The sequence below is a fragment of the Sylvia atricapilla genome, chromosome 4, assembly GCF_009819655.1.
Source record: "Sylvia atricapilla isolate bSylAtr1 chromosome 4, bSylAtr1.pri, whole genome shotgun sequence".
In the NCBI taxonomy this organism is placed as follows: Eukaryota; Metazoa; Chordata; class Aves; order Passeriformes; family Sylviidae; genus Sylvia; species Sylvia atricapilla.
The window spans coordinates 8929773-8947285 of record NC_089143.1 but is presented as its reverse complement, the minus strand read 5'-3'; the positions used below and the strand labels follow the sequence as shown (position 1 = coordinate 8947285).

At 37.6% G+C, this 17513-nt stretch overlaps 2 protein-coding genes across 5 annotated transcripts in view; one reads left to right on the top strand and one right to left on the bottom strand.

Annotated features, from left to right (window-relative positions):
- The first annotated feature begins 62 nt into the window (after positions 1-62).
- Positions 63-2566, top strand: SHISA3 (shisa family member 3). Its single transcript, XM_066316784.1, has 2 exons — positions 63-357; positions 1190-2566. The coding sequence occupies exons 1-2, from the start codon at positions 63-65 to the stop codon at positions 1639-1641; spliced, it is 747 nt and encodes a 248-aa protein (XP_066172881.1). The 3' UTR covers positions 1642-2566.
- A 3869-nt stretch (positions 2567-6435) lies between these two features.
- ATP8A1 (ATPase phospholipid transporting 8A1) overlaps positions 6436-17513 on the bottom strand; it is a 104604-nt gene continuing 93526 nt past the window's right edge. For all 4 annotated transcript variants that reach the window (XM_066317065.1, XM_066317066.1, XM_066317064.1 and 1 more), the window contains 4 exons: positions 16131-16219; positions 15616-15708; positions 11309-11400; positions 6436-10962 (listed from right to left, as the gene is read on the bottom strand). In XM_066317065.1, the coding sequence (XP_066173162.1) occupies positions 10865-10962; positions 11309-11400; positions 15616-15708; positions 16131-16219 (372 nt within the window). In that variant the 3' untranslated portion in view covers positions 6436-10864. The remainder of the gene's footprint in view (positions 10963-11308; positions 11401-15615; positions 15709-16130; positions 16220-17513) is intronic.

Genomic DNA, 17513 nt, shown 5'->3' with positions numbered 1-17513 from the left:
GGGCTCGGCGCAGGGCCCCGCACGGCCCCGGGGCCGCCCCCTGAGCGCCCCTGAGGCAGGAGATGGCGGGGCGGCGGCGGGCGCTGCCGCGGCTGCTGCTGCGCTGCCTCCTGCTGGGGCTGCTGGGCGGCGGCGGCGGGGGCCAGCCCGGCGGCGGCGAGTACTGCCACGGCTGGGTGGACGGGCAGGGGGGCTACCACGAGGGCTTCCAGTGCCCCGAGGGCTTCGACACGGCGGCCGCCACCATCTGCTGCGGCTCCTGCGCTCTGCGCTACTGCTGCGCCGCGGCCGAGGCTCGCCTGGAGCAGGGCGGCTGCACCAACGACCGGGAGCCCTCGGAGCCGGGAGTCACCGCCCGTGAGTGCCCGGCCGCGGGTCCCGAGGCGGGCGGGAGACGGTCCCCGCGGAGCATCCCCCGGGCCGAGCCCGGTGCCGGCCCCGCGGCGGCTGCAGGGTTCTGGCCCGTCCCCGAGGGTGGGCTGGGGGCGGCCGCGGCTCCAGGTGCGCTCAGGCGGGAGCCCGGGGAGCGGGATCCCGGGGCACCGGCGGCGGCATCCCTCCTGACTGGAAGGAGCCACTTGTGTTTTAAGTTCGCTTCGGCAAATTCTGCTGTGTAACTTTGTGTAATTTCTGTCTGTGTAACTTTGCCTGCTGCCGGAGGTGTGAGCGGGCCCCGGTGCTCTTCGCGCACAGCCGCAGCGTGCGAGTGGCCGTCAGTTTCCCGAGCAAAAGGAATCCGGCAGCGCATACGGAGACTGGGTTCCCAAGTCACACGTTCTGCGCTTATCTTCCACCTCAGTAAAGGAAGCGATTTAACGGCATGTGCAGCGTTTGAGCTTCGCTTGCAGATTCAGGCTGTTACACTGGACGGTCCCGGCGATTTGGGGGATGAGGGAGGGGGAGAGGAGTGAGATTCTTGAGGTATACTTAACAAGAACGGGACACGATGTAGACAGCTTTTACCTTTAGTAACTATTAAAACTGCCCAGAGAAAGAAATTTTTACTGGAACCTACACGGTTTAAACTCTGTGTTTCAATGGTTATGGTGCTCTGTATTCTGAGCAGATTATGTTATTGGTACTGAAATGATGTGCGGCTTCATAAACGCTGTAGAGTTTATTTCTACACGGAAGACCTGTTACTTAAGTGGGCTAATTTACACGGCTTTTCTTCTTCTTTCTCTCCCAGAACCAATCTACGTTCCATTCCTCATTGTTGGATCAATATTTATTGCCTTCATTATCGTGGGCTCGCTGGTAGCAGTTTATTGTTGCACATGTTTGAGACCTAAACAACCATCACAGCCAATCCGATTTTCTCTGCGGAGTTATCAGACTGAGACTCTTCCCATGATCTTGGCCTCCACAAGCTTCAGGACGCCATCCAGGCAGTCCAGCACGGCAACAAGTTCCAGTTCCACCGGCAGCTCCGTTCGCAGGTTCTCCTTCCCCCGGGCAGAGCCAGGGTGCCTTGTGGCCTCCTCACCTCCACCGTACACATCTGGCTGCTTCCAGACTGCCCATGCAGTCCACCTGAGCCAGCCATCAGGATTTCTGGTGTCCCCGCCATACTTTGGGTATCCCCTCCAACCAGAGCCTGCCCTGGCTGGGAAGAGCTGCTCTGATTTTACTCAGAGCTGAAAGAAGTTGTGATGAAGTAACGCAGCCTTTGCAACCACAGGGACTGCTGCTGTTGGGTGTCACACTGATGTGCTCTGTGGCTGCAGAAGTCAGAGCTGTTCCTGTGGGTGAGCTGCCCTTGAAAAGTGAGAGGACTCACTTGAGATTGCATTTCCCAAACTTGGATCGCACTTAAAAAGGAATTGTAAAACAGTGCAAACAGTTGCTATAAAACTGGACTGCTCTGCCTAATTTGTGCGCAGTGCGTTCAGGGACAAGTAAAACAACCACGTTGGGACAGAGGTACTCAGTGTTATAAATGACATTTTACCCTAATGCTGTTAACTTAGTTAACAAAAGTGGCTGCATTCCACTGATAATAGTCAGACTAGTTCTGTAAGGCAGCAATAAGCCTGAGAAGTAAGAGAGGAGTGATATCTATTAAGGAGGATCCTTGAAAACATCTGACTGCTTACCACTTCCATGAGCAATGAAAGTAAGAGGAAGAATTTCATTAGATATCAGAATGCAGAGGTTTTTTAAAAATACACATAACCTACCTGAACTTACACTGCATATTTGTATTAGTAAACTTTAACCATGGTAGGTAAAGCTAGTACTAATTAGGCTAGTTGAAGATCCCATATAGGCAAATTATCTATCAGAAAAGCAGAATGTATTCAGCAATATCATCAATAACTTCTCCACATAAAATTCTGAAGATAGCACTCTACTAAAGCATTCTTCAGAAGGAAGTATTTATTGTCAGCTTTTTGCTCAGCAAGTGTAAGTTGGACAAACTGATCACAAAGTTCTGTTTGTAAAATTAGCCATGTATAAAATGTAAAGACAAGTTTGTAATTTAAAATGTATTTACACCATTAACATCACTAATTATTTAGTAGTAACGTGCAAAAAAAATTACCAATAAACTCTGTGGTTGAAATGTTGTGTCATCAGTATGACTCTCTACAGGTAGTGTTCGTTGAATTTGGTTGGTGTTACTCTTTTGTATTTTTTCCTGTTAAAATAGTTTATTCTGCTATTAAAAATGACTTACAACTTTAACTGCACCTGTTGTGCAGATTTAGTATCATACAAAATTCTGACTATATAGCAAATAGATTCATCTATGTTTTTTACATGCAGCTGCGATGAAAAAGTGGTGAAAACGACACTGATTAGTTGGGTATTTTAGATTAAACATCCTGCACTAGGAATAAATTCTGTTTGCCCTTCTACATTCCTTCACCTAAGTAAACCAACAAACCAAATGGAAGAAGAAAAAAAAGCATCTAAACCAAATACATGCAGTAAGTAAATGGAAAATACACAAGGAAAAAAATTGCAGTCATTAAAGGGCTTCTCTGTATACTTATTTTTGTGAAAAAATGAAGTCATTGTGTGGGTCAGAATCTACAATATCAGAGGCTGAGCTTTCTTATTTTATCAGCCTCAAACTCTGTGTGTAAGATCTGTTGAAGTACATTATAGCTGACCTATTTAACAAGTAGTTTAGAAAAGTTTCACTGGTTCTTTCTTAAGAGCTGAATAATTTTTTTTCATAGCAAATATCTAGCAATCAGTAGCTATGACAAAAATATTTAAAAATTACCCTTTTAGTAAGTTTTTTTTATTGCACAATTCACGTTATAATCCAGCCAACATTACTGCTAGAAATGCAGTTTCTAAGCAGAAAGTACTATACCATGATGTTTTAAGTAATAGGTTCTAGTTTGAATGCTGCAATTGTTAATTACAAACCCAATCATGATACACAGCTGTGTATACGTTTTGCAAGATGCTAAAAATGAGATTTTGAGTATTCAGGAAATTAACTGAAAGTAAGTGTTGTGACCTGTAATTTTATTGTAGAAACAATCTTCCAGGAAGGGGGCAAGAAAATTTTTGCTTGCCTTTGATGAGGTTTCATAGGACTCTTCACTGCATATTTTGAATGGCTATGAGTGGGAGTTCATCAAGTAACTTTTTTGAAAAACCATAGAATATTTCAAGAGGTATCAGCTGTCTTGTTCAGAAGCATACTGTGAGATGTGCTGACCACTCCTTCATACATCAGAAACAGCAAACCAATTCAACTGTACTTTTTTTACAAATTATAGTAAGACTCCCATTAGAAGAAATCCTTACTTAGTAAACCAAGGCAGCACAGACCCATTCTGGAAGCAGAAACTTGATCACTTTTAACTAAGAAGGGGCGATTTATGTACCTTTAAAGAGCGATTAGTCACTAGAGCCACTGACACAGGTGGTGAGTGGCTGAAGTTCAGCATTTTCCTCAAAGAAAGACTATACACAGCAAAGTTGTGAGTTTGGCTCAGCCACTGTCTGGTACCATTTGGTGCTGTACAGGACATGCTGCTTCACTGTGATGGCCTCAGAGGGCTCTGCAGTCAGTTATTATCTGTCCTTTTATGTTGTACTTGTAACACAGGGACAGATTTTTGCCACACTTGCATGCAGCCTTAGATTTTAATGATTATTCAGCCTAAGGAGAGCTGTGAAGTTTGCCATGTAGCAAGAAACTCAGCCTAGCAGGGAAGACCCCTCTGAGCCACTTCCTTTCTTCCCCTGATGCTGCATAATGTGTTTGCTCTCCAGAATAGTTGAGGAACTTGACACACAGGAATAATTTCATTGAATCAGACTTATGTAAGTCTGTAAGTTTATAGAGTGCAGAGTACATCACAGATCAGTAGCCAGACTGCAACAAATCCTGCAGATGTGGCTCTTAGGGTGGGAAAGATCAGGTGTAGCTGTAATAGTTGTACTAGGCTACCTGTAAAACAGCTGAGGTGGGGATTGTGCACCATCTGCAAATAGACAAAGTATGATTAAAAAAAAAAAATCTATTATTGTTCATGTAGCTACAGTAGAAGTGACCTATATAGCTGAAGGGAGAGGAAAGGAGGTGGACAGAATACAACCCATGGATAGAAATGCTTTTGCCTGTGTCAGTAGTTTCCGACCCAGATGGATTTGGTGTACAGGCGAGAATGCTGAATTTCCTCCCTAATGGAAAAGAGTGTTTTGGCACTAGATACTCCTATGATTTATAGGAACAGGAAATTTTCCTAAAACTTGCAGACAGAACAGAAATTACACTGTGATAGCACTTTAATGAACTGGTTTGAAGGGCTGGATGTATGCTTGAACTAAAAGCAATTGCTTGCTATCAGAAGTAACATTTACAGGCAGTACTTGCTTTACTGCCATGTTAACAAAGTAAGATTTAACTATTTATTTTGGAACGCTGAACTCAGTTCATATTCCTTTTACTAGCACTACACCAACCTGAAATCAAAATGAAAGAATATTCACACTCATTAAATTGATTAGTGTCATTTACACACACTGCAACAAATGCTTTGATTGCCATTAACTGTAATGACTTAAATGAATCCCAGTCCTTCTGTGGATAATGAGCAATAGTGGCATTTGTTTTGTGCTTCCACAATTTGGGATTCTGAAGCTCGTATCCCCAAAATGCATCAGGATTTTCCAGGGCTAGGAAAAACATTACAAGTACTTGCAAGAATGTCTGAAGGACTCTGTTTGAATCTAGGTAAGCAGTACAACATGTGGCTATGTAAACTCATGGATTATTTGTAATACTAATCCCACTGGAATTAAAAAAATAGGTGACCATTTCAAAAGTATTTTGTCATTACCACTCTGCTACAGCTTGACATAAAGACATTAAGGAACATGAAGTTGATTTTCAGGGCTGTTTTGCTGCCTGCTGCAATGTGCTGTCTGGACTTGAACTCCTCTGAACAATGCATCTGCTTTTGCAGGAGCCACTGCTCCACAAGATCACATAAAGTTTTTGACTCACAGTTACACTGGGGCTGCAATTCCATGCTATCCTGTTTTCATTAGCAAAGGCAGACAAGGAAATGCCTTTCTGTTCTTTTTATTCTTTCCACCTATGACTTGTGCAAATTCAGAGGGCTGTAGTGTAAATCGGGTTAGTGAAAATGACTTTAGCTTAAAAATAATGTTTGCTGTAAGAAAGAAGGGAAAGGATTTGACAGGGAGCCTGGATCATTATAAACTGGATTGTAAACTGAATAATTTCAATGGCCTCATGACTGCCAGTGTAATAGAGGTGGTAAAATATTATGAGGTGGAATATTCTTACACCAGCTCTGCTACTACAGACTGGAACTTCTGAAACTAGCACCATCTAAGATGCATATGTTATTAAACCTGCTTGGGCAGAATACAAAATAAATTCACTGTCTAGTGTGAAAATATATAAAAATCAGTCACCCATCAACTACAAAACTCAGTTAAAGTTTAGATATATTGATTTTTTCAGTGGCAGGCTCTGTTAGAGGAAAGAAATACCAGCTATTATCAAAGCCAAAGGATACAGAATTTATTACTGTTGTCTGAAAAGGGACGTGACGTTTCCTTATTCATACTCTTATCATTCTTGTACTGCATACTTCTCTTTCAAAATAGGTCTTCAACACCAGAGTACATTAGGGCTTGGATGGAAGGCACTAAGGTGCAGACTCCTGTGCTCCTTGTGGTTGTTTTGTTTTAAACTTTTATAGACTTCACATGAGAACTGAAAAAGACATCTCAAAATAAGTGTTCAAAGAAAAAACCCAACCCAACAAACCCTAAACTAATTTTCTGCTTTTTCAGTTTACCTTAAGAAATATAAGAACTCTATGACGTTTGTGAAATACTATTTCTGGTATATCTCACTTTAAAGAATTCAAATGCAAAAACGATGAGCTATGTTTTCCTCTGAAAGTAATCCCTAGCATTTCCAACCAATCAAGTCAACAAAGCTTCTTAATTTAATGGCAAATTTTATTCATTTTTTAACAATTAGAAGACAAAACATTTAAAATTTGCAGTTCAAAACATGCACATTCACCAAATGCCAAATGACATTTAACACTGCATAGAACTGAATGTGTTACTAAAAGAACTATTTAAAAAAACACAGTGCATTTAACATCCAGTTAAAACTAAACCTGAGAAACTACCATAAACACTGAGTCAAAAAATCTCCATTCATGCAGCTTCGTAATTTCCACAAGAGTTTCAGTAGTAATGGCTTAGTGGAGCTGTGAAATCTCACTTTATCTTGAATGCAAATTCTGCTGTTTCAGACTGACCGCTTGCTGCAGCGGTTCATACATATCAAACACTGAAAATCGTCATGAAAAATTATGTTGAAGTAGAAAAACAATATTAATGCATTTATGGCTTCTATGCCACATTAAAGAAACATCATAAAATATGACTTAAAAAAAGCCCCAACTTGCTCTGGTCACAGCTTTGCAATTACAAATCACACTCTACATGGAAATACTTTTTATTTCAGTATCAACCCTCAAAAGTGCCCAACTTTGCACATCATTGCTCAGATGAGTAGTCCTTATACTCAAAAGCAGTCCAGTTGAACCCTCTATGAGTAGTGGTTCGCATAAGCAGGAACCAGGTTTGGAATGCTAAAATATTCCTTTGTTTAATAAAGACCTATTGGTTAACAGCAAGGAAACTGGGGGAGCGAGGGCAGAGAGGGGGAATGAGAAACTCATTTGTTGAGTTTTGTCACCAGTGAAAACATCCAGTACCAAGGAAGCTGAACTGACAAACTCATTTGCTTACACAGCACTAGCTTCTCGATATATTATGAGCAGACTTTTAACGAAGGCATTAAAAAACAGGGATCAACAACCACCATGCATTGCGTCAGAACATCTAGAAATAGTGCCTCATGCAGACAGAATGATAAATTCATCAGAACTACAACTGCTTTTACACAATACACAAGAAAAAAAAGGGAAAAAAAAAAAGCCAAAAACTTTTCTCCTTGAATTTAACACATATTCCAAATTACTCATCATTCAAGATGGGTTCAAATGTCATGATATGCATCTTAAGACACTTAATGCTCATCTTTGTAACAAGGTGAATTTTATGGATGCATGTGGACATATAGGAATCTTCAGCTATCTCTTAAGTGTTTCAAAATATTTTATTTATCATTTTATACAAATAGAATGATGACTAAGTATAAATCTGTTGAAACTGCTTTGCAAAAATATGTGTAAAATTAGGAAATGGCAAGAAAAAATTCCAGATACAAACTGTCAATAGGTTTGTTAAAATTTGTTTCCAATTACTCTTTTGAATAATTTATATATATATATATATGTATGTATATATTTAAAAATAATCAAGCAAAAGTATTTATATAAGATACCCGATTTTTAGTGGCACAGGTTCATCTTTTAGATGGAAATTTTTAATATCAACTTGCAGTGTGCAACAGATGGAAAAGTCTACATGAACTCTCTACTTAACACACTTTTGAATTTTCAAACAGTAAGAACAGAGGAATTGTTATGAGCATTTCTGCCTCAACTGTCTTTTTTTTTTTTTCCTTTAAACAAACATCAGCAGAATCCCCTTATTTTGACAAAGATATGACGTACTAACAGGATGGAAATAGATTATATTACTGTGTACTTAACATGAAAATAAAGTGCATATTTTATACTTGGCCTGATTTAAAAATGGGCACACAGAGCTAAGATAATCTTATATTTTAAAATGGAATTGTACAAGCAGTCAAAAACCCACCGTTTTTGCCACGTCTTTTTTGCTATTTTTAAGAAGTGGTATCTTTCATCAACTAATTATCAGAAAAAGTACAGAGAAAGGAGAAAAAGTCAGCAGAAGTAGTAAAAAAATGCACTTTGCAAAATAATATCTTAAATTCTGAAAAGATGTAAGCATGAAATGCTGTGATAAAACTATCTCCCAAACCTTTAAATTAGTCTAAATTTAGAAACTTAGAGGTGTTTCAGTCACTTTCCCCCTTTTTAAGGTAGTTAATTTGGGATGTACTGTGTGTTGTTTTCTTCAAACTGTATTACAATGGTAAGACAGAACTTTATTTCACAGGAAGAATAAGAGATCATGTAAATATCTCACTGTATATATTTCACAATGTATTCTAATCCGTGTCTGCAAATTAGCAATTCAACCAATTCGAAAAAAAAAATTGCCCATGAAGAGGGTATCTATAGAGTAATCTTATATAAACTAAGTACACTAAAGATTATAGAGGAGTAACAATGTCATGGTAAATTTCAGAAATGTTTGGAAGTTGGCCGTTGTCCCTTGGATGACAGAAAATAGGGATCCCCATTTTAGGAAAGGGGCATGCCCCCAAATTTTTTTTTCTTGGCTTAGGTCAAGTGATCTGGCCCTCCTATATTGATCCATCTATTTATCTATGCCTGCAATGGCTTTTCTGAAGGCAGTTCTTGTCTGCATGACTGACTGACTGGCAGTACTGTTTCTGGTGGGATACGTTCCCTTTGTCCTTGTGCTTTCTGTTTAAAGATCACTCCGGGCAAGTGAGAGGAAGACACTGTGTAACACACACATGAAATGCACACTGCCTTCCCACTGATACACCTTCCTAAATATGTATTTTCATATAGTACTTTTTGTTGGCCTTTCTCTGTCTATTTTTAAGTTCCTCTTAGAATGGAGAATAAGTAACTTGGATAGTAAGATATAATTACATGTTAAGTGTTTAGCTAGATGAAAGGCAAGGAGGTAAAGTCACCTTTAGTAAGTATATGAAAAATGAAGGAGGGCAGAGAAAAGATGGGACTGGATGACTTGTTATGGTTTGGAGAGTAAAAATGAAATACTTAATTTAACAGATCACTGGGGATATTGTTCTGCTTTTCCATCTGGTTGATCGCCATTGAAAGAAAAGAGAGATCATTCCTATGTAATGCACAAAAGTTTACTTAACAATAAAACCAATAGCTACTATAGAAAATTGTATTTAAAATGCAATTATGGTGGCTTTTAAACTCAGAATTAAATATGGACAAAAGAGTTACAAGAATTAACTAAATTTTTAAGTTCAAGTAGCTTTTCTTAGTTTGAAACCTGGTGGTTGTTGGATGGTAAATTGAAAAATACAACATATAACTACTTCAAGAATGTATCACAATATTCTCATTTAATATCTCCCTCTTTTTTTTTTCCCTCATACTAGGTGTGTATCTTTTTCTGCAGTCACTTCCTCTCCATTTTAATTAAAGGTGAGAGTATATAAGTATTCTGCATGACCAATAAGTTGTAAAGAGACTGCTGCAATTTATTTCACACCTTTATAGGAAGTGACTTTAGTGCAAATAAACCAGTACATACCACAGACTAGCGAAGGGCATGCTTTGCTCTGTATTTCAGTGTATGCATTTCAAATAATCTCAGTATAAAAATGTTGAAAATTTGATTAATTTTAAAAAATAAGTTTAAACAAACTTTCTTTTGAACCTACAGTATAAGCAGATACAACTAAGCATCACAAAAATAATTAAGTTTGCTAGAGGGAAGTAAGGCAGAGCAATTCTTAAAAATTGAATAAACTATTATGTGTACTCCATTATACAAGTTGGCAGCCAAATTCAACATATGCAATACTAAATGAAAAAAAGGGGAAAGCTTGTATAAGGCCAAAGGTGCAAAGACTTGCAGTTTTGAAAGCAAATGCCCAAAAGGCCACTCAAATTAGACTCACTGTACTTTCTCCTCAAGTGTGGAGACTCAAGCATGCAGTTCTGAGATCAGGACTGGAGATAGATTCCTTTCAAATTGTTTCTAACAGAAAACATTTATGGATTTTCTTTGGCAAATGTTTTTAAGTTAGTTTGACACAAACATCTATGAGCATCTTGACTCAAAATCTTTCTTAAAGAAGGTGAATTAACACCATTAAGATACTGGGTTTTTTTCAGCACTTGTTGAAATCAAAGGCTTGTTATCAACTGTATTTAAATATATTAACACTTAAAAACCTTCACAGATGCTAGCTGACCTGTCAATGTAAAGAATGTTTAGCAATCTGACCACTGCCCTTCTAGTATATAACCAGTATCAATTCAATCTCATTGTAAAATAAGCAAGCTGGCAAGATACAAGGTAAATTCCAATCTGTTTACAAAGGCTAAGCAAATACTTGTTAAAAATTTAGAGATGGTGTGTTACAGTATAGTTGCACAGTGCTTATGTCTACTGAATACAAATCCAAACTTTATGGAACAAGACCATCATAGATCTTTCAATGTCTGATAACTGGACCACAGCTGCAGCCCCCAGCAAAGATCTAGTAGCCTGTCTTGTAAAAGTAACAACTAAGGCCTAAATCTCCAGCTGTGTTCCTTCACCATTCCTCAGGCCTTTGCTTCGTGGTATCATAAGCCCTTATTACTTCAGACTGGGAAACAATTCCATTTTCATCTTGAGAGAAGGCGTAGCCATCTGCAGATATAAAACAAAATAAAAACACATGAAGCTTTTGTCTGTTTTACTTTTTAAAAGCTTTAATAGAAGCAACTTAACAAAGGTGCATAGAAGGGAATAAGCCTCTTTTCCACAGTTAGTAAAATCCTGTGCCATTTCTTACAGAATTTCGCAGTTAAAAAAATAGCAGAAAGAACTCTGTGCAGTATCTTTGACATAAAGGGCAATTTAACAACAGCCAAAGAACATGATCTAATGGGTTTAAGATACTGCACTTTTACTACAAATAAATTTTGTGAAAGGAAGAATTTTACTGTTATGTTATTAATGGATATTAATAACATTTTTGTCAGTGAACACTTACGAAGCAAGTTTTGTTGCAAAGAATCAGAGCGATACAAGTTCACATGGTTCTTCTTAAAAACATTCTTCAGTAGTTGGGCTCTTTCAGTTAAGCTAGAGAGAAAGTAGACACATGAAAAATATTTACTTACTAATTACCCTATCCCTTTATCTTTGAGTCTGCTCAGTGGCAATTAATTATTAAATGAGAAGTGTCCACCCACCTTTTTCTTTTTAAATTGTGACTGATTAATTATTAAGATAATGATTAAAAACTTGTGTGAGGACAGATTATTAAGTTCTGACCCTTTTTAATTTTACTTGTGATTTTACTTGTCACGGTGCAGGCAAAGTATCTGTTGGAAACACTGCTGTGTGCTGACAAAACAAATAAATGAAAAATATTGTGAACATTTGAGTGTTTAGAAACACACAGTGTAAAGGGAAGGCACTGTCTTCCTTGATACAGCACGGCTTGAATAGTGCCAGGTTGCATTAGTCTTTTTTATCTTACATAGAAAGTGTTCCCAGCCTCTACTGGCACAGTACTCCAAAGGGATGGGAAATGAGTGGAGGGAAAGCCACACTCATGGTCATCAGCTCTGTGTACAGAAACATTTCCAAGAAAAGTGTTCTAGAAAGAAGCATTCCCCAGGAAACTTTAGAAGGTGTTTTTCTGGAGATCACACCCAAATAACAGACCTCCTGCTAAGGTTGGCCACTTCAGCCCATCTCCTTCCTTCCCAGCACTACTGTTTGTTGTGTTGTATGGTTACTGTGCTTTGGTGCAAGCCAAGGTAGTCCCCATTTCAGCCCAAGTGAAAAACAGGAGCATTAAACATTTTTTAAATTGGGACTCAAGCATCAGCCAAATGCTGCAACCTGCAGGGAAAGGAGTAGCAAATGTACTGAGTTTTTCTTTCTGTCTTTCTTACACTTAAGTTCTCTCTAATGAACATACATTACTAAATAAATACCAGGTAGATGAGCCATAGCTCAGAAAGATTGCAAAATCTGACAGTTTTAATAACATATTATATATGTGCAAGGAACTATGTTAAATAAAACCAAACAAACTCTTCAGTATCCTCTTGATTGGATATTCACTGTGAATTGCAGCCTGTTTCCAAGAAATACTAACCTATCACTTAAACATTTCTGAATGATCCAGCCCCCTCTCTATGTAAACGGGTCTAAAAATTAGTTCAATTAAAAAAGACACATTTCTTATGTTTAATGGGAGTATAGAGTGATTTGATATTGCTACAGTTTTGCTAGATTAGCCAAGCTGTCTCTTGTGCAACGGTGTAGTAAGAAAAACAGATTTCACACACCTTATGTTACCAAGTTTTGATTACTCAAATTAATTTTTAATATTATTGTCAATTAGCTCATCAGAATTACCTTCCCAGGCTATCAACCAGACTAAGTGGAGCAAGGAAAGGACTGCTTTCCTTACTAGACTACCATTCAAACCATTAAATTAGAAATATTCACTCGCTCTTCAGTGACTACATGAGGCTGAGCCACTGTTTAAGCTGGAGTTCCCCCCTAGTCTGGTGGTTAAAGCATATGGCAAAAGCTTGGCTTTTCTAAGCTGGAAAAGGAAAATAAATCTCCTATTTCCACAGTCACAGAAGAATGCTAACTGGAAAATCTACAGAGTAAGGTGATAGGCAAGGGAAACTGCTTCTGTGGCCATGTTTTGAATGAAAAGATGGAATGAGACTTCCTTTTAAGAAAAAACATTAGGTATCAGTTCCAGGAAGGTAGCTGGCATCTGCTGACTGAATGCAGAATGGAGAGGCTGAAGTACTGAGACACATCTTACTCTCAGTTCTTTCCTAAGCTAACTCTCCAGGGATTTTTTTTCCATCCTGCTTGCTCCTCTACACTGTGAAGGAGCCTTCTTTTTTAGTTCAGAGCTGTAAGCTGTTTAAGTGACAACATTAATGAAACAAAATTAGGGCCTGAAATCTAAACAGCAAGAACACAGAGAATGAATAAATAAATCAGTATCTTCATGTAAGATTGGAGGCCGAGGAGGTGGAAGACCATGGGCACACTTAGACACAGTTATCAGCTGTATCTCCTTTGCAATACATCTGTGAAATCCTTATTAATGTGAGTTGAAATCAGCAAATTTCTATGAAATGTCTGACAGCTGTTATTTTCTAATAAAAAAAATTATTAAAACCATTAGCATGCTATAATAATAGCATTCTTGGTACCATTGTTCTTTGCTTGTGTTGCCAAGTAGAATGTGCAGATTGCTTAAATGCTAAGCAGTGAAAATACTACCTTAAAGTTTTACAAGAATATGAAATATTCATGTCTTAGTTGATGTATAATGAAGCTTCCACTGCACAGATCTGATAGATTATAAAAGAATATATAGATTATTAGAGGAAATACAAAACACATAGGAAATACACTTTGAGAAAAGTGCTTTCAGCTGTTCAAGTATTAAATTCTGCTCTTTTTCTATACTTGAAATATAAATACTGTGAGTTCTCCATCATAAATCACCCTGTTGCCATTCAAAAGCATTTAAATATTGACATGTAAAGCCAAGAAAGCATGGTTTCATAATTAACCAAAGTTAGATCACAGTAACTAAATGCCTGTGCTCATTATGTATACTTACATGGACAAGCAGAATATTAACTATTTTTAAACATGAAATGTATACCTTTACAGGTATACAGGCATACATTGCTTCAAAGCTCACTGACAGATGAGTTGGTTAATCTGGAGGAAGATATTGCCCTCAATCTGCTTGAATGACCACTGCCACTAGAGAAAAGCATCTGTAACAATCAATTTGCATCACCTTTAAAAGTAAGAGAATTCTTGCAAGCACTGGTTAAGTCTAGCAGTGATGAAGGAAAAGTAAGCTTGATGTAGGAATTGCCAACTAGGGGGTTCTGCAGCACTTCTGGTGTGAAGCACAAAGACAACATGCAGAGCCTGAGAGGAGACTGCATGCAGGTATGACCTCTTCTGTAGCCCACCACACTAGACTGGCTGTTCCATGGGAAGTGGGATAAGCTTCCAGGCCTCTTGGCACCTCCCCTGTTCCTTGTTAACTTGAAACATGAACCCAGCTATAGAGATAAAATATTCTTGTGAAAGCTCTCACATAAGCTGGATACCTCCCCATTTAAAATGCTGGTTTTATCACCTTGGTGTCTGATGCAATTTGTTCTCAACCTGGCAAATCCTAGTTAACCGATTCCCACTGAACTCGAGGAGGGATACAATAAGATTATGCTAAAGTATTTTTATGAACAAAAGGTACTTTCTGAAAATTGAACCTATACTAAAAGAAGTGGCTGTGTTTCTTTTGGTCTCTTTCTGTGGATAGCTTGGTAGGAAAAGAGCCTTCTTGGCTATGCTTCTTGCCATGAAGATACTAAAAGAACAGCAGTCCAAAGAAAAGAAAGAACAGGAAAATCAAGTAGCAGCAGTTTTGGCTTTTTTTTAGACTTCACAAAACTCATGAAAATGAAGACAAGAAAAGAAAGCTCTAGTTCAGCCAAATGGCACTAATGAACTGGAAAGGGGGGAGAGGGGGATTTTGTCATCTCATACATTCAGCAAGTGCTTGCTCTGAGTTCAGCTTGAGGTTGAAAAGTCTGAAACATTTTAGTGAGTGCACACCTTTATGCTGAGTTTTCATGTAGAAAATGTCCAATTGTTCAGTTTTACCTTCCCCCTTTTCAAATTATCTGCTTGGTCCATGAAGGGAATTCTTGTGGAGTTTTAAGTTAAAATTTTTACTTATCTCATATAGGTTGATCAAATTAATTTGCTCTGGACTGGAATTAAATATAAAGCCAGCTTGTTATATTCAATTTCAGAAAATCTTAGACACATTTTTTGTTTGTCTCTATGCTACTGAGCAGCTTTAAAAGAATTTAATTTTTGTTTTTTGTGCTTAGCCTCTGTTTATGACTATACTAGAAAATGATGCAGGTTTAAACTCATTTTGTTCTAACCCATTTTCTTACTTTTGTAAAATTAATTATGAATTAATTGTTAAGACAGGCAAAAGTGACAGAATTAAAACTGCACCTCAAGCTTTTTCTATAGATATGAACCAGAAACCAGTCAGCTACAAAGAAATACATCAGTTAAAGTTTGAGGTAAAAACCTCTGTGTAAACCTATGAAAAACCATGTATGCTCAGTAGACCTGAAGGTCCTTCACAGATGCCTTTCAATTTGTATGGCTTTTGAAAAATAACCTTTTGTCTTTGATACATGTATAAAGCTAAATATATTTAGCTTTTGTTTTTAAGACAATGTACTACATATTTTACTGTACCTCTTGCCATGCACAACTGCCCCAGGATCCTCAGACTTTGCTTCCAACTCCTGAACTTCATCTACCAGTGTCTTGTAAGTAGCTCTCTTTACTCTGTAAGTACATACAAAATACTGCCAGACTTACTCTTCTTGAAAGTAGAACAACAGATAGTTTTAATGCTTATATAAATATTCAGTTTATAAATCCATTTTCCCAGACTTAGAACTAAGCTTTACAAGGAAAAAATCAAAAAAACAAATCTACAGAATGCATTTTATCGTCTATTCTTGCAAAGTAGAAACAAAAAAATTAATATAACAGTACAATTATTGAAACATTTAAAATAGTAATAACTCTTGTAAAAAAGTTTTTCAAAAACAAATATGGTAAAGAAGAATTTTACATAATCACCAGAATTGATCTTATATAATCACCAGATTTGATCTTAATTTGTTTTTTATTATATTAATAATTAGAACACACATTTAAAAGTCAGTACTTTCTTCTGTAAACCCCGGCATTTCCGTACTCACACTTTGTATACTATATCAAGAAGTAAAGCTGTCATAGGAATACACAGAAGTCCCATCCAAAACACTCCAGAGCTGAACATCATAGCTGCCTGAAGAGAAAATGCACAAAATGCGATGTCATGACAAGAATTAGCAAAAAAAATCTTAGAAATATCAAGTAGTTTGTTGAGGCTATCAAAAGCAAATTTAAATGGATCATTCTAGTCTGAGTACTGTGAAACAGAACTTGAACTCCTTTCTAAAATCCCCTGAGTTGCAACATAAATCCAGCAAATAGTAAGCAGTAGTTCATGTCGAGAAGCAGGTAGAAAGATCCATTGCTGAGCTCTTTGCAAGGGGCAATCACCCCTCCTCAATGCTGCTCTATACCACTGTGTTCATTACAGGCATTTCCATTAAAATCTGATTTATCGAAAATCCACCTTTTCCCAACTTTCTCAATACAGTATGAGCACAGTATTCCAATTTGCAATCTACTCTAACAGGATGTAACAGTTTCTGACCCTTCATATGAACAGTGGAGACTGTTACAATTATCCTGCAATATAACTTCGATCAAAGCTTTCTCCCACGGAACTCACTCTACCACAGTTCCTACACTGCCCCAGATTCCTGCTAAACATAAAAATGAGATATAAGAAACAACTATTTATGTAGTTATGAAAGTATGCATCATATTGTTAAATGAAGATCAAACACATTTACACACAGTGAAATATTTGAAAATCACATAATGGTTTTTATCTAATTATTTTTTCTATACACCACTATATGTAATACATAGGAATTTCTTCTGTTCATAACTTGGTCTGTAGAAATACTAAAAACTAAAATATATTGAATGGCCAAACCAAACATCACAATTTATAGACATCAAAGGAAAAAAAAGTCTTTACCCTTGTAATTCAGGCTCAAATGTCTACATCAATAATATTATGGATGCAAAGAGCATGATAAACACTGAAACACGTTACTAGAGGTTTGATTTGCAGCCAGTATTAGAAATACTTTTATAGTGTAATAAGATTGTGGAGAGGTTGAAAGTAACATCACTACACAACAATAGCCTTTCAAATAATTTGTTTCATTACTTGGAGACTAATTTCTTTCACAGGTTAAGCCTCAACACGTAAAATAAACAAGCTGAAATTTTGCTAGCTTTAATTAGCAGACAAATAGTAGGTAGCTTACAGTAGCCGATGTTTAATTTCTCAACATGCATACATGAACATTTTAGAATTATACCCAGTATGTTGATATATGAAAACAGAAGTAAGTAATTTTCAGAAAAACCCCCCTAATTCTCATATAAGCAAAATGTTTAATTTACCTTGTTTCTGTATCCAAATTCCAAATGACATTGATTCTTTGGAAAGCATTAGA